The sequence below is a fragment of the Bombus impatiens genome, unplaced genomic scaffold (assembly GCF_000188095.3).
Source record: "Bombus impatiens unplaced genomic scaffold, BIMP_2.2 scf_0406, whole genome shotgun sequence".
Lineage (NCBI taxonomy): Eukaryota > Metazoa > Arthropoda > Insecta > Hymenoptera > Apidae > Bombus > Bombus impatiens.
This window is the reverse complement of record NT_176825.1, coordinates 1549764-1576048: the sequence shown is the minus strand read 5'-3', so window position 1 is coordinate 1576048 and position 26285 is coordinate 1549764. Positions and strand designations below refer to the sequence as shown.

Sequence of the window (26285 nt, the reverse complement as noted above, 5' to 3'; positions counted from 1 at the left end):
TTTTTCGATGATTTTCTATTTCCGTTTCTCTCGTACGCTCGCACGTCTCACGTATCTCATTCACGAAGTAACAATTTCATGTTGGATGGTGGGTACAGTATATCTGATTTAAATATCACACAATTTTGATACAAAATTTGATATAATATCGAAAGATCGTTTTTGTAAACTATGTTGGTCAAACATATTTTGCTCCTTTCAATGGGTACCGTAAACTGTTAAACTTTCAGAAAGTTTAACACCCTCGACTCCGATATCATCACGACTGATAAATAAGAAAAACTTCGATTTAGAAGCAACCACTTCTTCCTGACCTCTTAATTATCCACGGCGAAAGCCATCATTTTTCTCCGAGGTAACCTACATCATTTTTCCCCCTGTGTCCGACAGAAGCCTGTAATGGATGATTCTCGAAATAAAATAGAAGCTGAACGCGTTCGTTCTCAATCCTCTTACGTGTAACGTCGCTAATTAATAACGAGGCACGAGGCACGTTACGCGACAGGTTATGCGGTACGGACGTATCGATGTTTATTAATGATACACTAAAGCCGTAATTAAACGCGAAACGTGCCGTTACACGCGTCTCGTCCCCGCGCACGAACCTGCAACTCCACGTTAATCCAACCAATGCCGATCGTTTGTTCCAACGAACCGAGCAACTTGGATCCTCTATACCAGGCATGCGTTGGGTGATTAAACGGTGAGCCAACGATAATGAGTACAGGAAATCCGGCGCATTCGAAATCGAGACGGTCATAATTTATGCAACCATGAAGTTCGACGTTCCTTCGGGGGTTTCGGGCGGTCCCACGCACAAAATCGACCCTGCGGGTCGAAGCTAGCAGCGAAACACGAAGCTAGATATTGTTACTTACCCACGATCATTTTGTCAGATTTCGTGGACGAACTTCGGGATATGGAATTACGAGAGAATGCAGGAAATTAATGGGAAGTTAATGGAAGTTAATAAAATTAGGGGCCATGGATATTTGTCCACTTATAATCTATGTATATTAACATATTAAGGGTGAAACAGTGAAACGATTCGTAAAAGTTGTAGAAACTTAACATTACTGCAAGATGCAAACTAAGTAAGTTATTGTTTTATGAAGGTAAGAAAAATTATTAGAATAATCTATTATATATAGAGATGCATTACAGAACAGAAAGTAGTATAGAACAAAGGAGCATAAAGAATGTAATAATAAAAACTATTAACTATATAATATCAACAAATTTTAACGATTCAAAAACCGACGGAAATATCAAAGGACAAAGAACATAACAAAAGAAATTGACAAAGAAGTATAAAAATGTAACGATAAAAAATATAGTCAAACAGTAAGAACAAAAAATTTCAACAATCTAAATGCCATTACGTGTCTAAAAAAAATCTGTTCAACCACTTAAGACCAAAGAAAGTAACACGAGGAACAAAAGAGAAAGGAACTAGTCAAAAGATTGAGTATATATACCGACCGATAAAACCAACACAATACTGGCTGTGAATACAAGGCCATTTTCCAGGAGTACAGCGAGAACGAGCACTTTTCTAGATGACGGCGGGTCGTGTTGGAAACTACAATCTCGTACATGTACGATTCTTCGCGCTCGAAGAAACTTACTGATCACGGACGGTCATAAGAGAGAGAGAGCTCGCAAAGTTAGAGAAAGTAAGAGAGAAGAGAATTAGTTTCCAGGTATGTTCCAAGTCTCTGGATCCCCCCTGGTTTCCGGATATGCTCGGCGTTATTGTTGACAAGGTGCAAATACACACTGATGATGAGGTTTAATTTTCAATGTTGGTCGACCCTATCGTCCGAACGTCGTCGTAGATGACGATGATGGCGATGGCGTCACCCTAGCGAACACTAGCGCATTCACCGCCGTGCTCGTAGTATCCCGGAAAACGGGACTAATTAATCAAACTGAAATCGAGGAGGCTGCTATCGGCTAGGAAGCCTCGGCGAAACACGAATGGGAAACTCTCCGCGAACCAAAAACAATTAATCTTGTTATATTGTACGAGAGGAAACGTTTGATTCCAGAGTTAGTAGATCGTTCTTTCGAAATTTCGTGGATGAACATCGATATCGGTTCGCTTCCCTCGCTCCTCCTTTTTATTTTTTTCTTTCTTTTTTTCATCCGTTTGATGGTACTTTTTCCTTCTTTGTTTCCTCCGCGGTACGTTGCCTACGTACTAATTAATGCACGAACTTGCAAAGTCCGAAATGCTGGTAACGAGGTTTTCAATGCTGAAAAATAATTACAATGGCATTGTTCGACCGACTTGGCAATTGCCGCGTTTTATCGCCTCTTTTTCATGCCCCTCGCTACTAATTATGCGCGTAGAGACCGTGAATAGACTGTAATTTTAAAATACTTCGTTTCTGATGTATTCACCCCTGTTCCTGTTCCACTGGCTCGGCATTATGTCCCGAGAATCGACTGCGGGCCTGTCCCGTGATTCTTCCCGGACAATCGAGTGCAATTACTCGCGGATTTTTATAAGTTATAGCTACTAAAAAAGGCACTATGGCCCCTAAACTGGTGCTGCGCGGAGATTGTTTTTATCGCGATAGCATCACGCCTCGCGTTCGCGATGGTTTCTGGCGGCAGCCATAGCCTGTGATAAGCCAAAGAAACAGGACAAACCGAGAAGAACGATCGCGATCGGTGCCACCACCGAGGTGACATAGGCGTGACTGAAAAAAAGAAATAGCAAAACATCCGTGCAAGCAACGTTCGCGGAAGTCGATGCATTAGGTGCATCACGGGAGAAAAGTGCCGGATGCAAAACACGTAGATTCGCAAAGCGTGAAGACGTAGACGAATGGACGACGTCTTTCCCCGTTCCTCGGCCAGGTTGAACGACGAGGACGATAAACAAGAGGCAAAGAGGTGGAAAAAGGATGAAGCAAGGTGCTGGAAGAACCAAGCAAACTGTGGACATTAAGCGTAAGAGCTGCGAGGTTGGCAGCAAGGGTGGAATAAGAATGGTGAAGAAAAAATTGAGAAAGATAACGAAGGAGGTGCAGGGTCGAGACTGATGAGAGAACGAGTGGAGCGGAGGGTGAGAAAAAGTGCTGGAAACGAGCTGCTAGCGAGGAAAGAAAACAGGGGACGGAACAAGAAGAAAGATAAATAGTGGAGGCAAAGGAAAACAACCAGGTACTAGAAAGATAAAGCAGAAGGAGCATGTTTGCGGGGATGGAAACACGTACAGCTCGTAAGATGGGAAGGGTACATTATTTTCGATGGCGATTCTAAAGCTCGAAATTATTAATAGCTGGATTAAGATGATCAGTGTTCGTTTTCAGATGTTTTAGACATCTTATTTCGGTAAGAAAGAAAGAAGAAAATAAGCTTGCGATCTTTGTTGACCAAAATTATAGCACGATTAGGAAGGTAAAGTATTTTTAGAATATCGGAGCGATAATCGTTAATCTCTTTAAAGTTTTTAGATAGTTTCATATTCATTTATACTCAAGTTTGAAGGCTTTAAAATTAGACCTTTAAAACATGCTAGCGAATTCTAGTAACAACAGAATAACTTATTATTTCGCAAAATATTTCGAATGTTTGTGTTCGTCCACAGACGCTTGCAAATGGTCGTCATCGTTGTATATGATAGGCAGAGACAGCGTCGTCGTTATTCTCGAGAGCACTTTAATGAATATACGATGCAAGCGTTGAATGTCGAGAAACGATCTAGCTATCTCGGGAGATTCGATCCTTCAAACGCGGGGTGGTAATGTGACTTCCTTCGGTAAAACGAATCCCCCGCGTTCTATTTTCACGAGACGGGGTTTTGCTGTTGCACACAGCCAAGCAGACACACGTGCATAGCCGCGCTTATATTTGCGTTTCAATCGTAACACCTATACGTGGTTCATTTTCCGAGAGGAGAACATCTCGCGGGATCGCTATCTCTTATCCTTAATGCCATCACAGAAAAAACGCGACACCGTCGAGAATATCGGTGAATATTCACCCCCTCGGCGATCCCTCTGTTTTGCGTCCTTCGCTCGCCAATATTCCGCATTAACTCGCGAGAACGCGAGACAGATCCTATCTTGAGCCCTTTATTCGCGAAAAATGGCAAACGCTTTTTGATTTGCTCCATATAGTTGAACATCGTGGAAAAATCTCCTCGATCGATCGAAGAGTTATTTTAAGACGAACGATATATCGATCCGTTGGGATACCAATTTTTCACGTTAAACGTTTCTTAGAAATGTACGGTGGCTACAAAAAGTATTTGTACACCATTGTACCTATTATAGCATTTATATACTAATTGATTTAGTCGAAGTATATTAAGTTTCACATCATTTGGTAGTACTTTCATATGACTACACCAACCAAAAAAAAAAAGCTTTATTGGAAAATAAATGTAACTTTTTGTAGCCATTATACGTATCTGTATGAAAGACTCAATTGACATTTCGATTTTGCTGGTTTACAAGTGGGAAATTGTTTCTAAATCTGGGGTTCTCATTTAACATCCTGTGCACAATGCGATTATTTACATGGCAAATATCAAAGGATGAGTGATTTGGTCTGGTGACCAAAATGTTTCTATACAGCTATGTCGAACCGGATGAATTCCATCAGGGATGATTCGAATAATTCTTCGCTTCGTTAGCCGCAACATTTTGCTACATCCGCAGCGGCAATTACTCGAGGACGGAGTTTCGTGATTTCCCGCCATTGTCGCACCATCCGCCTCCTTCGAGTAAGGAATTCTTGCTATTGAAGTATTGAAATTCGATAAATTGATTCGTTTCAGTCTGTGTTATTACGTCCCGGTTCGCGAAGACCAAGACTCAACGTGAACGTAAGGTTCCAGCCAAGAGGGCTGCTTGATTTTCGTTATTACACGTTCACTATAGAGGTTCGTGTAGATCTGTGTATGTGTGTGTGTGTGTGTGCCAAGTAAATTCGGACTTTACGCCGCAAATAATTTTCGCTTCTAAACTACTTTTGCTTCGTAAATATTCAAACACTATGATTTAGTTTGATAAGAGTGTATGAATCAATAATGAATTATTAATTAAACATGACTACTTTAGAAGCACTATTGTTTGTACAGAACTAATAGATTACATCCAAATTAAATTGCCTAATTAAAATTGCTGGCTGAAAGACGTTTTATTATTTAGTACCCTTAGATTGAAGTAGAATGTACGTCTTAAATCTTCATCAAATAATAAATTTATGTCCTTATCTTTACTCGTGTCCCAAATCTAAACTCATATAAGATCATCATACCAATATTTTATTCACGATAGTCAATAATGAAGATTTGACAATTTCATCTCACTAATCTTCACTTTAATAAGTCGACTCGCCCGTAATTTTACAATTGAAATACGTCTCGTGTGGACTAAACAAGTATCTAGATCTCTTTTTAGAATTCTGCTATACTTTCGTACTTTGAATAATTCATTCGAGAATCGTAAATAAAAAATATCGCAGAGAATCCTTATAATACGAATAAAATGAATCATAAACGGTTTAACGCGGGTCTAAGAAAAGTTCGAAGTTAAGTCTTAATCTTTTTAAGCGAACTTTCAGAATCTCTCGTAGGAATCTTGTATCAGTATCGTCTACGAAACTTCGCCGAAGTTATGACACAGCTGATAAGACTAATTAACAGGATGTACGATTACGTAAACATGGACTGAAATAAAGGGAGGGTTGATTAAGCGATCGCCGAGTAGATTTCTCGAGCAATTTAAATTTCAAGGCTTATTCTCAATCTTCTCAAAATTGTAACCCTTATGGGAACGAGGCCCTCTCAGCGTTCGACGATACATCTTATCGCTCGTAATTAAGAATACCCGAGATAGACGCGGGTCTAAATAAAGGGCAAGACTCTTGACGTCGACCGCGCGGTCGAGGCATTAAAGCAATCCTAAATCTTCTTGGGAATTGCAGCTTCGCAGCCGTTTAGAGATAAGTCTTATCCTTCTCTGATTGAAAACGTTAATCGCCAACTTGGAATGAAGCATGCTTTCTCTTGGAGCCTGATATAAAGGCGTGATTAAACGCCGTCGACCCTTAAGGGAAATTGAAAATCTTTTCGAATCTGTAATTGGCGAATCTTCCTCGAATCTTCCGCAATCTTCCCAACATTCTCTTTTTCGTTTTCTCTTCTCCTTCGTATACTTCGCTTCACTTTGATATGCTAAATTACGTAAAGAGGAAATAAATAGGGATAGGGATAATAATAATAATAATAATAGTAACACGTGAAAACTACAGGGAACAAACATGAGAAATTAAATTTTCTACTTTTACAGGGAAGTAATTTTTAAACTCGTCGTCAGTACGAAAATTGTCTTTCTGCTTGGTCGTAAAGCTAAAAATTCACGATATATCTAAAGATCATCGAAATCAGTAAGGTATAGCTATTCTAAATAATTGTTGAATTTTTTCTATGAACAAGTGGATCCAGAAAGTGACGTGTTATTAGAAGAGACACAGAGAAAGAGAGAGAGAGAGAGAGAGCCGCACGTAGGACCGGTTTCCGCTCGACAGTAATATTCTCATAGACTGAATGCACTTTTCCATCGGGTTATTTATTTTTTTGATATATGCACAGATCGAGAATACATCCACTTGCATCAGCATCGAATTCCTTCCGCTGCTTTCCGTGCCAATTCGTTGAACCGGAAAACGTATCAGACCGAGGAACCTTATTTTCCAAGCATCGGCTGCTGGTCCCACGGGTATCCTTCTATCAGATATTCAAACCGTGGATCGTTCTTATCTGCACGTTAAGCGAAAATCATTCGATTCGTTTAAACGTTTCCCCGTTCAGCATCCGACGAACCTCTTTCGTTCATCGATTTAATTAAACCGAAAATTGTCACGCTACGAAATTCCCCGTCTCTATTTCTCTCTTACAGTGTCTTCCGACGCGGACCAGTTCCTCGATACAAGAAGCTAACTTCACTGTAGATTGTAGCAAGAATGTTATTAGACTCGTTTATTGGAATTTCGCGAACCTTCCGCGTGAAGGGAAAGGTGTTGCTAGAATTAGAGTTCCTGCGTATTGAGTTAGAATCCTAAGTGAAATGTACGCATGTTACGTCAGACAGATGACATAATAATGCTTTGAAAGCAATTTACTCGATACAACGTTTTCTAGGATACGTCTCAATTAACAAATATTGACATTAATTGCCTTGCCATTCTTAATTTCATTAAAAGAAAAGGGTAAAAAATTATTTAATGTTTCCAGTGGTCTTAATTTCTAACTGGATTTTACTGGATTGCAATTTTTTTAAAAACGCGTCGCTATTCAATTTTCTCGCGCGTACATGAGTACTTTGGATGTAATTGCGAGACAGATACAGCAATTTCGCAGATGGAGGGCTCGCAAGTTGCTGGTAAGAACGAGAATCACGACCCTTCTCGCAGACAACGTATTTAATCGCCAAATGCTTTCGTAATATCTTGAAACGCGCAGCTGGAAAATTTCAACAACGGGTCAAAAAGACCTCAACGATTCCAACAGAAGCGATCTTCCTAATATTTATCATTTTCTAGCGAATGATTAAAAACATACATAGCCCTGAAGAATGTAATTCAATGACGTCAAATTAACAGTAGCTGTTTCGCGAAACAACTTCCATTTCAGTAAAAATTATTAGAAATATTTCTGAATTTATCGAAGATAAAGATTCGAGTGCCCTTTAACTTTTACCTTACCGTACAGATCGATGGCACGAGATTGTCGAATTATTTGAATATTTATCGTCTAAAGTGGATCACGGAACAGAAAGAAAATCAGGGAGAAAGTTTCTCGAGCGTAAAATCACGGTTTCGCGGACTATTCGCACCCTCGTCTTCCCGAATATTTCTTCGACGTATTTGCACGTATCACCTCGGGACCAACTCTGAAACTTCTGCCCGTTGTTCCCTAAATTTCATAAATATTCATTGTCGCGTGTGTGTTCTGGCAAAAGTGGATTTTCAATACAGCGACACGTATACAATAAATTAATGCATGGAAATTCGAATAACGTTAGAAGAGACGTTCTCATTGTTAAACAAATAAATAGAAAATAAATAGACCGCTAAAATGGAAAAAAAACCAATGAGTCGATAGCGTTCTATTCGCGTATTAGCGGTTTTGTAGCCAAACTTCGAGCATATTCTCGATGCACGCATTGATTGCTAATTATTCACCGGTTAATTGCAGTTTATTTGTTAAAATTGGTACATACCACACGTCACTGAGTAATGTAATAGTTATAAGCTTAATCGTGCATTCAAACGTACGAAACAGAGTAGATTTATGAGCTTGTTGCAAATATGAAGCTATAGTAAGCTAATAATAATGAATATTATCGCATTATGGTTAGAATTTGTGATTCGATACGTTACAGGTGAAAATACGCGTTCAGGTATCAGGGATTTTTTCACGTGTCACGAGAATGACATCGTCATACATAGTAACCAACTGTGTTATCAAGGCTCTTTTCATATGAAAAATGGCAATTCAATCCCAGCGGCCATGATAGCGTAATCGATAGGGTGCTTGATTACTGTGAAACCATGGTTCGAGTTCCAACACGGATGGATTTCAAGCGCCAATTGCATTTTTTCCAGTGAATTTTCATTACCTTCGTCGAAAGCGTGTTGTAGACACAGAGCAATGTATGGCGCAATTTAAAAAATTGGAAAAGAAATTTCCAGTATGAAAACAACGGAAAAAGAAGAGATGACAATGAGTTCTGTGTAATTATACAAAATGAATTAAAAATAAAAAAAATTCACGGTCGAAATGGTTACTGGAAATGAATAATCCCACTTCCAAAAAGGGAAAAAAAAAACAAGAACAAAGAAGTGCAAATTACGGAGAAATAGGAAAAATAAACAAACAAAAAAAAAAAAAAGAAAAAATAGCGGAAATAAGGCGAGAGAGTGGGAGAGAGGCAAAGAGAAAAAAACAGTCTTGATATTGCGTTGCCCCGAATTCTCTGGTGCGCACTACAATGTTGCCCATTGTTCTGTCCAGAAAATCGCTCGAAAAATCGAGATATTGTTCCTGGTCTCGCACAATGCCCCCCGGAGTGGAACGCGTTCCAACGAACCGCGCATTATCATCGACACGCGCGGCGAAATAAATTAACGAGCGACAAAGCGGCAGGGCCCGATAACCCGCGCACGAGTCGCTGAATATCGCTGCGGATCCGTTTAAAAAACAACGTCACGCCGTACGTTGCAGCAGACGGGACGGTGAATCATGAATTTTCGATCGGACAAAGGCACAGCCGACGATCGGCAATTATAAAATTGCCATCACTCGTTAGGAAATTGCTGCTGATAACGCGCGTTTGGTTATCGCTTCCGTTTCGTCGTTCTGCTCCACTTAATCGTACGGATTTTCCACTGTTTCTCAAGTTGTAACGTTGTAGAAATTTCCATACGATAGAATTCCTTTCTTATTATTACAATAACGACGGAATGATTGAATACTCATCATTATGGGAAGTGTGTCTCACTTTTTCCATTTTACCGTTTCTTTAACCAAAGCATACAAACTAGACAAATATTCCACGTAACCTTGGGCGCTTCTTTTCTTATTTTAGCCTCAGAAATATTCTTCTCGCGCATTTCTAGCGCTTAAAATGCAGTCATTCGCCATAAACAATCACATGAAACTTCCACTTCCCGCAATATATCGCACGAAATACCATTCTGCGTTTTCCAAAAACCTTTCTTTCTATGCACTTGGTGTTCCTGGATACACATAGAAAGGACCGCACATGCTAATGCATACTGCTCAGATATAACGTATATACCGTGACGACACGTGTATAGTCTGGCAAAAGGAAACAGAGGAGCTTTCAAGCTACCGAAACTTAGCGTGGACAATACCTGATACAGACCTTGAAAGGTTCACAATGAAAGCGTTCTCCTTTGACACATCCATCGTACAAACAGCTTCGTCATATTTTCAGACGACCTAAAAAACGATCGAGCGCGTACCACGTTTCCGACTGGACACGGTATACACGACGTCCTACTCTCTTTCTTTTTCGCTGGTTGCTTCCATCTTCCGTTACAGGACAATGTCGTTCATCTCTCGGTGGTTGTTTCCAGGGCCCTTGTTGCACATCCGGCTGTACTCTGCGCAACGGCGATAAGTGCAGGGACGACAACGGTTGCAGGGACGCGAGCTTTTGCGACGGCCGTGGTCCCCAGTGCCCGCCATCCATCAACAAGCCCAACAAGACCATATGCAACGAGGAATTCGTCTGCTACATGGGGGTGAGTCTAGACGTTTCCGTCTGCTCTCTTGTTACGTGCCGCTCCTTTATCTTCTGGTGAATTTCTGTCTCTTTTCGGAACATCTTTATATATATGAGAAAGATAGAAAATATTCCTATTACAATACTCGTTACGTCATTTAGCGAGTGAAGCAAATCTCTGTGTGGCTCCCAATTGTCCAGTTCTGTCTACGAAGATATGAAGTTGCAGAAACAATTTTAATTTCATTATTCATGAGACTCTGATTATAACATAGAATATACGGAACTTTCATTGCTCACGGATCTAACCGAAATAATAATAACAACAACAATTTCAGCAAGTCTCTTTTTAGATTCATCTCATTCCTTCAAAAAGTGTCTTAACATTTACGAACACAGGGATATATAAATTGAAGTTTGCAGAGCATGAAAATCCACAATAACTTTGCCTGTCGCACTCTATTGGTGTTGAAACACGTCATGACGCTCAGCTTTATGATCGCAGATGATCAAGCAGCGCGAAACCCAGGCGAAAGCAAAGTGCCGCTATATCGCGAAATACGATCGTGTTTCGTCTAAATTATCCTCGCGACGAAAATGAGTCCGTTGCAGCGGACGATGGTGACCGAAATTACGCGGAAATTTACGATTTCCTAGCGCGAAACTAGCTGCTTGTCTAGTTACTTATTCATTGGAGACTGCTTGCCATTTTCTCGTTCGTAATAGGTACCAGAGGAAGACTACATGGTACACACGATGCTAGAGTTACACAACAGATACTACCAAAAAGAAATCGAACCGTTTTTCGAGACTGATTAAAAATAACACGCGATAGCTTCGTGTAGATGACTTCTCTAAATTTGTATACATTGCCTCGGACTATCGTTACAATGTTCACAAAACTCGATGAAACCATTCATATTGATGGGTTTAAACAAATCGTCTACGAAACCATTAAATGGTACCTGCTATCAGTACTGTGAAATTAATAACATCATTTTCTCTGTGACAAACAACCATATACAGATGACGTTAAAAAAGTCAGAATCGTGAAAAGGAGCATGTAGACGTTCTTTGAAACACAATATCTTTGCACCGGTACTTTCCTTTGATAAGATTTGCATCGAAATTTCCATTAGTCGTCGACTTTGGGAGCGCGAGAAAATCCGTGGATCTTCGAAAACCGAAACCAGGAAAACTCTGCTTGCATGTAGGAAGCTTACGATTGGTTCTGTTTCTGGAAAAAGAGGGAAGAATCCACGAGGGAGTGATTTTGAAATGTACGCGTGGCATTTTCTTACGCGTAGCTTCCTCTTTCTCCACGAGCGCGCTTCGAGTCTCGAGGGTAGATTTAAGGCTCCGGCTGCCGTGCGCACGCACACCAGCAATGAAATACCCTTCAGCCCACGGTAGCACATTCATCTGTTAAGAAATCTTGAGACTCATCCCCCGCCCTTGTCGATCGGGTCGGAGTTAAACCGCGTGGAGAATACGAATTAGACTTCGAGTGAATTTTTCATTCTTCCTAATGAAATTAATTTCGGGAGAGAAGAACATCGGAGGGATCGAAATTATTCATCCATCGAAGGTATCGTTCGACGAATGAATATAAATCAAAGGTATCAGGAAATCTCGAAATTCATTTGAACATATGGAAGTTAAACTGCGTGGAGAATATAGATCAACTTGCAGGTGAATTTTTTTAACAAAATTACTTCTACGGTGAAGATGTGGAAATAGTTCGAAGTTATCGGAATTATTCATTGATAGCAATCCGTCTTATCTTTTTACATTCATTCGTCGAGACAAAGGTGTGAAGAAATCTCGAGAGTCAGCTAAGAATCAAAATTAAATCCAGTGGAGAACATAGATTATCTTGCAAGTTTTTCTAAGAATATTAAGTTCTGCACGTAGAATATCGAAATTATCAATTTTCTTGTGTCCACTCGTCGAAACAAAGCTATCGAGAAATCGTGAAATTTCCTCGATCGAATAGAAATTAAACTGAGTGGAGGATATAAATTAGCCCGCAAGTGAATTTTTCTAAGACAATTAATTTTATGGAGATACATATCGAAAAGATATGAAATGATCGAAATTATCCATGAATTAAAAGCCATTTTCTTCTTCGTACGAGGAAGCGAACAGTGGACAGCGGTGATAACGACGCAAGGTTATTTCCTCTAGTTGTAGGTTCGAGTAGAAACATTCGATTATAGTCAGCCAAGCGGAAAATGCGTTTCAGCCGCACACGTGCAACAGTTCGACGGTACGCATCGGCAGCTACGAATCGATACTCCCGAAATACAGGCTTTCTAATCTGCAAGTACAATAACGAGCGAGAGAGGCCGAGACGGGGGCGGCCGGCTGTCGATTGCAATTTGCTTTGCTGTTTCCGTGCCGCGCTGCCTCTCGCCATTGCTCGACAACGACCGTTCTTACCGTCACGCGACCATCTAAAAAAGACGCAACTTTACCTGCCGAAATAATTGACGGGAAGATGCAAAAAATATCTAAAATTCGACATGATTGAACAAAACGACACGAAAAGGTCGTGTTTTCAAATGAAACAAATAGAATCTAAGTATAAATTTATTTCATCCATTAAACATTACAATAAATACTATACATCGATTGTTTTATATGTTTTTACGTATTACGTGCACTCTGTGATATTGAAATTTCTAATTTCCTGTAAATTCATAAATGTCCGTAGTCTGCGTATCGTGAAATAATTACCACGCGATTATTACGATATAGTCAACACATTAACGAAAGATAAAGTTAAATTAAACAGTCTATGTATTGTTTCCTTCGCCGTACTATTTCTAGTTTCGAACTAGTCTCATCCCGGCTCGATGCATGTTAATCGATGAATTAATTAGTCTTTTATGCGGACCCATAGACACGTCAACATCAAACTTGCGTAACCTATTTGTAATGTATGCTCCCACGCGACCTATCTATTTTTCATCGAGCGAGGGATTTTCTTTTGTTTTGTGCACTCTGTTATCGTTGTATTTGTTATATTGCTCTCAAAGGACATAGCTCGTTTATTACACTAAATAAATAAATAAATACAACACGATAAAGCTAAGGCAAACGCGCAACATGGCGAACCACTGTATCGATCACACACGATCTATTCGAACTCAGCGATCATAACTTGGAAAATTACTTACACGATAGTCCGTTTTGCGGTATAAACCGTCTTCAACGAGCCAAACAACGAAGAAAGGATAAGACGCCGCGCATCGTGTAGATGCGATTCGGAAGAGAACAACGTTCGAGTCGCGAACTTATCTATCTTCGGTGACCCTGCTGGAAATTACCTCGTATTTAGAGGTTTATGCACGTAGGCTGACACTTTATCGGGCTCTTGCATTGCTTACAGGAATGCACCGGCAGCATTTGCCTGGCTTATGGCTTGGAATCCTGTCAGTGCATCGCAGGGCCCGTGGATCCCCCGACCAAAAGCTGCGAACTCTGTTGTAAATTGCCAGGAGAGGATCAACCGTGCCTGTGAGAGACGATCATTGTACAATACGCGGTTTTACGCGAATGTTCGTGTCACTCGTTTCACTTCGCTTTAGGGGAAACTACTTTCACACTCGAAATAATTACCTCCTCTGTGTCTAGAGAATTCCAATTAAAGAGATTTGACCTTGTGATAACTATATTCGATTTTCAGTTCCATTTTGGTACTGTTGGTCGGAGTTGAGCTTTTCCAATACGAAACCTGTGACGATGAACATTCGCAAGAATTTAACTACGTATATACAATACATACAGTGACTACAAGAAGTATTTGCACGTATCCTTCTACTTTATTCTGTTCTGTCTCTAGGTTCTATTTTATTTTCGTGGTAGGAAATTTTTACGGGCATGTAGAAATATTATTCAGTGATTCGAAATTTAATAAACTTGGAGTCAAGAAATTGACATGTAAATACAATAAGAAATTCAACGGTATGCAAATACTTTTAAATAAAGATTCACACTCGTTTCAACGAGTAAAAATCTGCCTGTGACCGAAAATCCTTCCTACATATCCTTTTCTTAGTTATCTTTTTACACGACGAAAGCTTAGTCGGAAAAAGAGAAACGAGTCGTTAACTAAACATCAAAACGACCAAGCAACCCAGACGTCATTGCAGGTGCATCTCTTTACAGATCATCGTTCGCATGGAATTCAGCGCCTTACGATATTCCTGATATGCTGTCGAAGCCAGGCACACCGTGCAACGATTACAATGGCTATTGCGACGTCTTCCAAAGATGTCGAGAGGTAATACACCGCTCAGACTTTTCCACGACCCTTCGACGTATTTCAAATCAAAAAATCTCGCGTGTCAATCGAACAAGAATATTCTCTCTATATCTCTCTGATTACTTTTCTAATCATAGAAATTCTATTGTAGGTGGATCCAAGCGGACCACTGGCAACTCTACGAAGACTTTTGTCGGACGCTACTCTGGCGAGTTTTCAACGCTGGATGATCAATCGCTGGTACATCGTTGCAGTAACCGTTGTTGTCTCGCTGTTAATCGTGGTAAGTTTCGATTCGTCTATCTTTCGTCTAGTTTTATTTTTTCATTCGAACAGACGAAGCATCGTGCTTATTTTTACCATTTCTAAGACAACGTGATAATTTTCTAATCGGTGAATCTTCCAATCTGAAGATTTCATATTGATCGTAACACTTTTGAAATTGACAAGGGCAAGGTAATTTATATAAAAAATGCTGTATTATTACGCTACGATTAATTTTTTCTTTTCTTCTTTTTATTATCGAAAGCTATTCGGAACAGATCGCATCATATACGCGTCAGAAATTTGAAAAAGGATTATCCAAACGTCCAAACAATTCGCAAATTTTCGAGTCCTATTAACTTTAACGCCTTTGCTATTCTCATTATTTTTTCGAATTCGAGAATATTGCAGTTTGCGATAAAATATATTCCCGTGTTCACAGTCGAAACAAATTGATCTCGAAAGCGTGTGGATAATGCAGTTGCGTATCCGGGGCAAAAAATATCGTCGACGTATCGAATACCCACGCGAAGCCAATTACCTGTCTTGTCAATTAAAATTTGTACATACGCATAAAAAACACCAGGAACAGTTGCGCGATCTCGTTCTCCTGGAAAATACATACACATGTTGCGAACATCACGCGGCGAAAAACGATTCAATTACACCGATGTTTTCGTTCTGTTTGCCCGTAAAAGCACAAGAACGTTTTTGTAACGTTTAATACGATCGAACAATGAGTCAGTTCGTTTTATTCCGTTTAATTTCGACCCGAGCGCGTGAGTGTTTATGATTAAAAACGAAAAATGTACGGTAAACATCAACATTTACTGAAATAAATTACCAGCTTCGATATATTTAATTAACAGTCTACCCTTTCCCTTTGCAGTTTACCCTTCCCATACATCTTTCCGAAATATTTCAATCGAAGATTGCCGGAGAAAAGAAGCACGATTCCTTCGATTATTTATCCGGACTGTATCGACATTAGGAAATTAGGAAAAAAGTATAGAGGAAAATAAATGCAAGAGGTGGAATATTCTCGCGATCGCGTTATAAAATGGCGATTAAGCGGAGGAAGGTGTCGACCGAGATATATTGTAAATTCAATTGCACGCAAGTTGGCCAACTTCCGAGCTGCGACGGCCGCGAAAGCAGCCGGAAATTCATCCGGAGATAGGTTTAAAGTAGCGACGGTAACGCGACGCCGCCACGAATTATATTATAAACCATATCCCGTGGGATCTTGCCAGCGGATAATGCAACCGCAAACTTTTTCCGCCCCAACGTCGTCCTAACGAACATACTCTTTCCCCTTTCTCTTTTTTTCGTGACGCGAATTTGTTCGTCAAGTTTCATTATCATTTAAATCCGTCCTAGCAAACAAATTATTCTGCATCGGGTTCTTTAATCCAATTAAATCGTAACGATTTTTATTTTTACTTTAAATATAAAACCGCATTGTGTGTTTCATGCCGCAGGCGCTCGTAACGTATTCCCTGAGCAAACGACGCAACAGCCGCGTGAAAATTCTGGCAAGCACAAGGGATCAGCTACACGCGGTTTCCGAAGGGACGAACGCGAGCGACGAGCCGACAAGGGAGCGTTCGTCCGTGCGGAAGGTACAATCTATGGACATTTCGTGGCTGAAAAGGAGGATCGTCGAAACGATGAAGAGCATCGCGTCCCCGAGAAGGAAGAAGGACGCGTCCTCAGAGGCGGGCACGTTCCTCGCGCGGATTTCTCGACTGTTGGCCAGAGATTCGGCCGTTCGTAACTCCGAGGAGAAATCTTCGAACGAAGCGGAACAGTTGTGTAGAAGCAACGTGGATAAAACGAAGGAAGAAAGCAAGAAAAACGGAAGCAAACAAAAAGATGAGAATGAAAGATTCATGGTGGTAGTTTCGCCGGAGAAGGAGACCGACGTCTGGAGACGAGTCTGTCTGTTGTTCGTCGGAAGTCGCCGTAATCGTGCAAGTTGCTCTCCAACACGAAGAAAATCGAATAGTGGCGAATCGACGCGTGCACAACCTTGGAGAAAAACGGTTCAAGTCGAGAAACTGTGCACCGGTTCCAAGGTGATCGTGAGTTCTTGTAGAAGAGGAGACAGGTATCAAACGGAGCCTCTGGTGGCTCCTGACACTCCGGACACTCCTGGCGAGACTTCAGAGACGAGAAGTCAGACGTCGGATTTGACTGTGTTGCTCTCTGACAGTTAGTTTCGAAGGAGGAAGTATCGTGAATTCTTACCTGAGAATCTGAGTGTTTATTTTCGTCTGGAACGCTCATCCGCCAGTATTTTCGTCTGTGGCAAACATTTATTTCGATTTTACAGTTGATTCTGCTATTCCAACAATCTTCGTGTTTTAAGTTTCCACTTTGGTTTCTCTGACGCACTGAAGCAGCTCCTGTGTAGTTTCCGAAATTACGAACTGAAGGGTTGAGAACTGTAAGAAGATACTTCTACAATAATTCAACAAGAAATCAAAAATGTTGATGAGAAATAGATTTGAGAAACGACGTATCTTTTTAAGTGTAAATATTGTACAGAATCTTATACCGCTATCGTCGTAGACTACTTTTTAGAGTAAGGCCCACAAGGTTTGCGGAATCGAATGGATTGTTGTAATTCATTTTAGTCAGAGAGCTCTTCACCTAGAAGCGGACCAAACGTAGATGGAAGATCGTCCAGCGCTGAACTTCGTAGACTCGTGTATATAAAAACAGAACGATTGTTACTGTATAATAAATCGTGCGTCACCGTTCATTATTAACCCGTAATTAACTCATCTGTGTTCCCATCATTCGTCGATTATGGATATTTCGTTAGCTTACGGCATCCCTCGTTTCTTTCTCGAAACTCAATTTATCATTCAAAAGCCAAGTTGATCAGATCTACTTCTTATAAGTTTTTTAGTTTGTTTATTCATTTACGCGATTAACGTTCAATTTTCAAAAGACAAGCAATGCGCTTCTATAAATTCCATTATTGCAATGAAATTGCATACATAATTACAAATTTCAATGCAAATTTTGAAAGTACTGCGTTTGGAGTCTCATTACGCAAATTCATTTCTTTATGAATATGATTAAAGAAGTGAAACGAAATTAAAGATTCGTTTTATCCACTAAATATTACAATGAATATTATATTTTAAATATTTTACATACATGTATTTTTGGTCTACTCGTTACTTTACTCGACTTTTCAACTTATGAAGGTGGTTACTATGGCTTCTGAGTGACACGTGTGTCAGACATGCTTGACCTTTACTACTTGAATCTATTTCTGTTGAATAATACATCGAACGTACACTAAATCTAAGTATGTATCTATTTATTATACGATAATATCGCTTACTAAGAGGTTATAATTTGTTCGATAAGAACTTCAATGTTAAATATTTGACCAATTTCTCCAAGGATTTCGTATCGCCATAACTAATTATTTTGAGCATATTATTATAACATCTCTGTATGTTTAAACGAACGTTTCCTTATTATAGCTGACGTTAATTAAAATAATAATACAAAAGTTGATTATAATTCTTACTGTACCTCCGCTTGAAAGAAATGTAACATACCTAAATATGTAATAAAAAAAGAGAGTGAACGTTTGGAAAAACTTTCGTGTGAATTAGTTAAAATAAAAATACGTTCGACTTTACCAACAAACTGTAAACATGAATTCAAACGTTATCGACGTGTGATTGTTCTATTAAACTTCCCATCTGCTGGTAACTTTTTAGAGTATCAACATTTTTGCAAGAAATTCCTTGCCTAGCGATTAAATACTCAAAATGAAATATGAAAAAGTGACAGTGAGTTAGAAGAAAAGCCTGAGAATAATTTAGATAATTTATTAATATTCTAAACGCGATTATGTCAAAGTATAATGTTTATAAAATATCAAAATCAAAATTGTAGTCGATATTATTGTAAAAATCGTCTATGTAAAGCTTGAAATATGATAATTTTATATGTAAAACTATATCTGTGAAAGCAAAATGGAATAATAGCAAAGTTATCGACTGAAATTTACCGAGCGTAGTTTCGTTTCCATATCGAAGAAGTCGACCTAACCTCGCCGGATATAACATAAACTGAGAATTGAAAGGAAGCGTGCCACGTATTAAAGTGGCTTAGCAATTTAGAAACGACAAATATGAATTTCTCCAATTTTCTTTCAATAATTTACAACTCTTACATTACCTTTATCTATCTCCCAATATTTTCCATTTTCAAACAGGTTGAAGAGGAGATTCCAAACAACCATTCGAATATCATTTTTTTATTAACGTTTTATCAGTTACAATTTTGATTACATACATATAATGTAGATTCTTCTTTAAACACATGTCGCTATAATACAAATGACGAGGATAAAAATTTGGAGTGCGTAAAAATGTAATTAGATGACGATTTTTTTTCTTTTTGTTTCTTTCTTTCATTCTTGTTTTCTCCCTTATTATCCCATTGGTCATGGCGATGGGCCAACTTTGAATGTATATTAATATAATATACCGAGCTGGCCCATGTCCACTAAGGGTTAAAGTTTAATTATTTTTTACGGTCACATCTTTTTTTTTTAAATCATTCCTAATTCGCTACTTTGTTTCACTTTTTTTTCTTTCCTTTATACAGTATAATCGGTGCACATCCGTCGCGCAGGACTGGTCCAGTAATTAGCGATTGACCGATGCGCTGATCAAGTGAAAATCTCGAATATTGTTTACACCGACCACACAGGCACGGATTAGCGCCAAATTCAGAGGACAGGATATTTACAGATGAACAAACGGCTTGCCCAGGCGTTCGTCCACTCGCTTCGTGGACGTTCTACTTTATATACACGTTCGGTGCACCTTCTTTTTCGTCTCTTCTTTTAACATTCTTTCACCATTCCTCGCATCGTTCACCCCTCGAGCCTCGATCAATAAATACCTATCGATATATCGATTCTCCGGAGAAATAAAAATTTGCAAAAATAAAACAGACTTAAAGCAACGAATTATCCTACTTTCACCCCTAACTCCAAACGTTGCTTTGTAAAACAAGATACGGAACAAGACACAAGGAGTTCGAGTACCATTCGAATTGCCACTAGTGGCGAGAATCAAATATGAAAATCGAGCGTCGTGTCGGTTCAAACATTCGAGGAACTAATGAGAAGAAGAACGCGTAGAGGTTCGTGAGTTTAAAAAGCAATAGGAACGAAGAAGCTCGACTTGTCTTCCGAGAGTATTGGAAGGGAAACAAGAGGCTGGTTCTTTGAACTTGGAACAAAGATAAGACTCAATTTGTATACGAGAATAGTAGTAGTAGTATCTTTCTCTTCGTCTGCTTTCTTATTTATATGTCGATTGTTTTTAAATAATTATGTACTTGTTACGTATCTACCAAACTACGAAAGTAGAGAATAATTGTAAAAGAGTACGAAGCGAGTTTATTTGTAACATTTAAATAATTGTCTATATCTTATCTCTTGATTCAATGCAACAAAAATTGCACAGTATAATAACACTCTATTAAAGACAATTCGTGATATGAAAACACTGTTTCTGGTAAAACACAGCAAATGTAACGAACTACAAAATTTTATGTGAATTTATGAAACATTGATCGTTTAATGTTGAAACAATCGATGACTAAAGTAGAAAAGCTGTACGAGCAAACTGAAAGTTAAAGACGTAGAGTAGAATTTTTAAAATATTTAAATACAACGAAATTGATGGTATCGTCTATTTTTTCGTGAATCTGTAAAAATTTTTACGAAAAATTGCGAATTTCTCCATAATTGAGCAGATCTGCAAAGTGGAAATAGGATTTAGAGAAGCAGACACTAATCAGCTAAGAGCGTGTTCAATCTCGTCGATTACCTCTCCGTTTCCCAGCTCGAATTTCAGAAGATTCGCGAAAGGAAGAAGGATTTTACCGTCTGCAGTTCGGCTGCTCAGTCCAAAGGCCGCAAATAACGCTTTCGAGTAATTTTTGTTCCTATCCCTGAGCCAAAATCTACTTGGGACCTTTCTGACTCAGGACCGATGTCTTGCTTTTATTATCTTCCGTGTAGGTGTTGCAGTTGCCGTGGACGGAAAGGAACGATCCTTTTTTCTGTCGAGAAATCGTCTTCTCTTTCGGGTAATTAACAACACGAATGATAATAGTCGACGTCGTGAGTCCTGGTTCACACGAACTCTTTACAGGCTAAGGAATCTTCCGCGAATCTGAAGACATCACGAAGTGTTGCGTTTCAATGACAGGATGTGATTTCAACTCGAGAAACGAGAGAATAGATTGAAACATCTATTTGGATGTTTCATTCATAGGAGCTCTGTCGATAAGTGTCTTCGTAAGATGAATTATAACGAAACAACGTAATTAAAACTACGAAAGAATATATAGTAGACATTTTCTATTTTTTTTTTTTTTTTTTTTTTGGTAATAGAAACGAAACAAAGAAAATTAGTTCTGAAAAATTTTGCATTGAGAAAAGCAGAAGAATCGATCAACGAGAAACATCCTATTTTTTATGAATTAGTGCGAGATCCGCATTCAAAGAATTTTACTTTCGTCGGATCGTTAAAAGCTAATAATCGACGGTAATCGTCTCATCGTGTCCTGTCCCATATTTTTACGCAACGTTTGAAACTAATTTGCATGATTTCGATACTCGGTCAAACGAACTAGGTTGCCAAGAGATGGCGAAGATCTTGGTTGGATCCCTGACTCGCGACGAATATTATTTTACAAAAGGAAAGGAAGGTACAACGGACTAAAAGCGCAATCGTCTCGATCCTCGCCACGTCCTGGCTTTACGTTTGTACATTGTAAACGAAGCATCGCCAAGATTCGCAAAACGCGAGCAACAAATTGGCGAGAAGCTAAAGTACGACAACGGACGATTCAATGAAACAGTACACACGTACGTAAAATCCGAATTCGTTTACTAGCAGAAAAATTTACAAAGTTAAAGAATGTACAGGGTTCGCGTGTAATGGTCGCGGTATGAAAGCGAGAGAAACTCGACAGAAGAAAATGGTTTTCGTTGGAAAGTTGGTCGATGCTCTTCTCGTTGGCAAAGCATTCGGTCCTTCATGATCCTCGCCAGTGCGAGAACGCTTCCTCGCTTGGACCTTTTGATTTTTCTTTTTCTCTCTCCCTTTCTTTTGTTTTTTTTTCTGTTTTCTTTATTCATACAATCCGACAGAATGTGACGACGAGGCTAAATATCTGATCGGACTGCGTTCACAACCTCGGGCTATTACTCTCCGGCTCAGTGTGTGCTTTGCAAACAATTAAAATTTGTTTCTTTATTATTTTTCATCTGCCTATTACGTTATATCCCTCGGTTCTTGTCTGTGTTTTCCATCATTTCGTTTTCTGTTTCTGCCGCTTTTTTTATTTTTATTTTAAATTCAATTCACGTTATTAGGGTATAATAATTAATTAATTAATTAATTAATTAATTATAATAGTGTCATTATAATTCGTAATAATATACAACATTTTTCAATAGATCATTTATCCTAAAACCCACCGCATGCTCGTGTCGAAATAATCGGTTGCCTTTAATCCTGCTCTCTCTCTCTCTCTCTCTCTCCCCCTCAAATCTATTCTTTCACACTTAACGCGCGCAGGTCTCATTCTTCCTATCGGTCTTCCAAGCAGTCACATTCACTCTTTGATTCGCACACATCAATTTTCCCTCCTAATAATTTCACTTGCCTGTATTAGAGAAGGCATTAGATCAGGCATACTGAACTCTCTGATTAAGAAACGCACACCGTTTTCGTTCTCCTCCGATCGTTTTCTATCTTTCCGTCTTTTTCTGTTTCTTCGCACACTTTCACGCCGTGGGACAGTACTGGCTTCACGCGTAACTTACCTATCTAATTCAATGATTCGTAGTCGTAAGTGTGTGATCTCTGAACGTGTGTGTACGTGTGTATGGTATGCGCGTGCCTAGCTGTTTCGTTTCTCGCTCGGTCCACTCTCGCTTCTCTTCTCAACCGGCTATTTTCTTCTCTACCTCAAAGCCTTGCTTCATTCGAACGTTCTCTAGCGTATCGCACAGCCGAGTGACCAAAAGAGCAAAATATCTATATTCGCGATACAACCGCGACGCGAACGGCTCGTGTTCTGGCAGAGGTGAAAGTTTCGCGAGATATGGCCGCCGCGCCGTTTTCTCCTCCATTCCAAACAAACGGAACAGAATAGGAGAACGACCGTATGGGCGCAACGTGTTCTGTGTCGTTCTCCGGTGTATAGTGTGATCATGTATATCGTGCATGACGCGTGTTTACGATGACTTTGTACATATTTCGGAAAAGTTTCGCTAACGTCCGCCATCGGACCGCCGTTGCGGCAACCGGCGACGCGTGTATCTCAAGTGGAACCACCCGAAAGCGCAGAGTTCATGGACGTGATGAAACGCCGACGTTCGTGCCCTTTCCCCAATCCCTATTGCTTTCGTCGATCTTTCGCTTTTTTTTTTCGAAGCATCCGCTGACAAGTAAACCGTCGATATGGATCATAGACGAAGCTCAACGTACCACAATTAAGTTTCACGTGAATCAAACATCGTAAAACTCATCGTGACACGGCCGCGTTACATTCTTCAACCATCTCGCTGGCTAACAAAGCCGTACAGTATAGTGAAATACCGATAAACGCATCAACAATGGCTCGAATTCGTTTATATTTACTTTGCACGGTAAATGTAATTCGAAAAATTTGATTCTCGGTTCATAATTTGCATTACCATATTTATGAATTCCTTGTTTCGACACCGAATTCATAAGTCGGATAATAGATTCGCATCATCTGTCCATCGATCACGCCTCGTTCGACGCTCGAATAATCTTCAAATCCAAAACTGATGAACCAGGAGAGATCTATGGAGAAGATCGAAGTGAATGATTTCAAGAGAAAACGTGCCACGTTTCTCATGGTGAATGAAGAGAGAACAAAAAAAGAAAACAAAACAAAAAAAGAATAAAAAGAAAACGATTGTTGCGAACGATAATAGACGCAAAATGTTTGATGTATTATCAGATCGAGATGTAAAATCGAATCTTAATCGCAAGCAAAGCTCGTACCAACGTCATGTCTTCGTGGTGACACCGGTTGAGTAGAAAGAAAGAAACTTAATAAGTAGGTACGAATCTCGAAAAACTAGATTAACGTTTCTTTCTTACAAGTAAACGTATCGTACGCTAAGCGACGACTATAATACATCACGCGAACAACTTCGAATCTTTCTTTAGGTACACTAATTCTCATCTGTAAATTTCCATGGTTGAACGCAACGACAAATAGTTTGGGATAGAATAAGAAAACTGTGTGTGAATGTCCGTGGTCTGTTTACTAAAAGCAGAGGGGGGAGGAAGGGGGGCGAAAAGAAGGGGGGGGGAGAAAGAACAGAACGTGGACGTTTTAATTCGGAAACGCGTTCGACCACGATTACTATTCGAAAAAGTTGAATATATGGTGACGAGGATTCGAGTAGAAACGCCTGTGAAATCGTCGATATAATGCCCTGTTATGATTGGCTCGAGCTTAACAGCGAAAGAAGAGAACACAACGAATCACGACGAGTAATACAAAAATAGGAACAAACGTATAAGCATATAATGAGGAACATATATCATGTACAAACGTAACGCGCAAGGAACTTTATGCTAGAATGATTCATAGTGTACGCAATCGTACCGTGTATATAGAGGTTTCGCTCCTTCTATTTCTTCGTCTTTTTATTTTTATTTTTTTTTTTTTTATTTTTGTCTCTTTTACTTTGCCGCCCATTTTCAAAGGTGTATATACGCGTATCTCGTTGTCGTGAAAGAGAAAACGGAAGAAAAATCATTGTATCGTGATTAAGTAACGATTGTCACGCGGCTAGCGCAACAAAATAATGCACATGCACACCGTGGAAATGTTACTGACGACTCATAAAAAATATTATATCCCGTAAAGGTCACACAATGATTGGACGTGGGTACGCGCTGTGCTGTGTGTATCGTACGATAAACCGATAAATTATCATAAATGACGTCAAACAGCGAGAAAGTACGTTCGAATAGCAACGAGAACCGATTTTCGGTGCAGCCCTCAGACGTTCTAAAATTACTCTAATCCCTGTTACTTCCTCAATAGACGGGCGTCTACGTCGATCTCGATCGCTCGAACGTCCGCAGTGGAAATCGCACACCGGCCATTTTCCATTCGTGTTTATCATTTGACGAGCGCGAAAACGCTTTCAGTTTCCTTCCTTTCTTCCTCGTCCTCGGTGTCAGAGCAAGCAACAATAAAAGGATAAAACGTTCGAAAGATTGCAACACAGGGACAATCAGGGCCTGTGCGTTGGCGTTCGATCGGGCTCCGCGCTTAAGAATCTTTCGAATCTAAGTGGTAATCCGGTTTCTTACACACCCACATCCTCTCATCCTCCAATTCGATATATCACACCACGCTCTCTCCTATCTCGCATACGCTTGCACAATACGTACTTACGATATATCTCTTACAATATTTTATATTCATTTATTTTATTAATTATATCAATACTGTTGACGGATAGAGATTCATTCACAGCTCGCACCACAGCAAACGATCGTCTCTGCCGTGCGCGGCGTACCGTTCTCGTTCAACTTAATCGTTTCCTTTTATTCCCCATATCGTATCTTCTTCTGTCACTTCCTTTATAACGATTTCACTGAAAGTCAATCATCCTCCTATTTTTTTTTTCATTAATATATTTTGTTTCTTTTGACATAATGTCTTATCACACGCTACACGGCCCGTATTTAATCTCGAGAGATTAACTTTTCTCGCAACGGTGTCTCGGACCGTTCAGACAGCAAAACGCGAGGTGGAACACGCTCGACTACCGAAGATCGTTTATTTCCTCAGCAGCTTCACGAATTCGGAGACACCGTACATCTCCCCTTCTCCATTCGAGGCTCAACCAATGGAAACATACTTACGTATATGTATACTTCTCCATGTACATGTGTGTGTGTGTATGAGCGCGAGCGTGCGTGTGTACGCACGCTTGCGTATGTGTATCTATGTATCTGTAGACGTGGAAACCTCGAACGGAATTGTGCGTCCATTCTCAGCCTCGAATATAACAGCGCGATTCTCGACGATCACGGTCACAGCACAAGGAAAGATCGTCGTTGAGAAGCTTGTAACGGTTCGAAGCAAACGCGAGCGCACCACTTCTCTCTATCGGTAACGGAGTTCTTCGTGTCTCACGATCGCTTCAGACCGCTTCCAAAGCCACGAATTATCATCTTATCCTCTACCGACGACAACGATGGCCACGCTGATGACAACAACGACGATGATCGCGATCACTTGGGAACACGCTGATTGAAAAAGTATTCGATTTGTTGCAAACAGAAGATCTGTTGCATCAGCTGTTGCAGCGAGTCTTGGCCCTGTAGTTGAGCTTGCTGCGGCTGCTGTAA

The 26285-nt window shown here is 39.8% G+C and overlaps 2 protein-coding genes across 2 annotated transcripts in view; one reads left to right on the top strand and one right to left on the bottom strand.

Annotated features, from left to right (window-relative positions):
* The window catches only part of LOC100746737 (disintegrin and metalloproteinase domain-containing protein 10), a 150296-nt gene extending 131451 nt beyond the window's left edge, over nucleotides 1-18845 (top strand). Inside the window, exons 12-16 of the mRNA XM_003490152.4 lie at nucleotides 10126-10293; nucleotides 13669-13796; nucleotides 14448-14562; nucleotides 14696-14827; nucleotides 16290-18845. Of these exons, the coding sequence (XP_003490200.1) occupies nucleotides 10126-10293; nucleotides 13669-13796; nucleotides 14448-14562; nucleotides 14696-14827; nucleotides 16290-17027 (1281 nt within the window). The 3' untranslated portion in view covers nucleotides 17028-18845. The remainder of the gene's footprint in view (nucleotides 1-10125; nucleotides 10294-13668; nucleotides 13797-14447; nucleotides 14563-14695; nucleotides 14828-16289) is intronic.
* Nucleotides 18846-26168: 7323 nt separating this feature from the next.
* The window catches only part of LOC112212965, a gene marked incomplete at its 5' end in the record, with an annotated part of 420 nt that continues 303 nt past the window's right edge, over nucleotides 26169-26285 (bottom strand). The window contains one exon of the mRNA XM_033321192.1: nucleotides 26169-26279. Coding sequence (XP_033177083.1) covers nucleotides 26169-26279 — 111 coding nt within the window. The remainder of the gene's footprint in view (nucleotides 26280-26285) is intronic.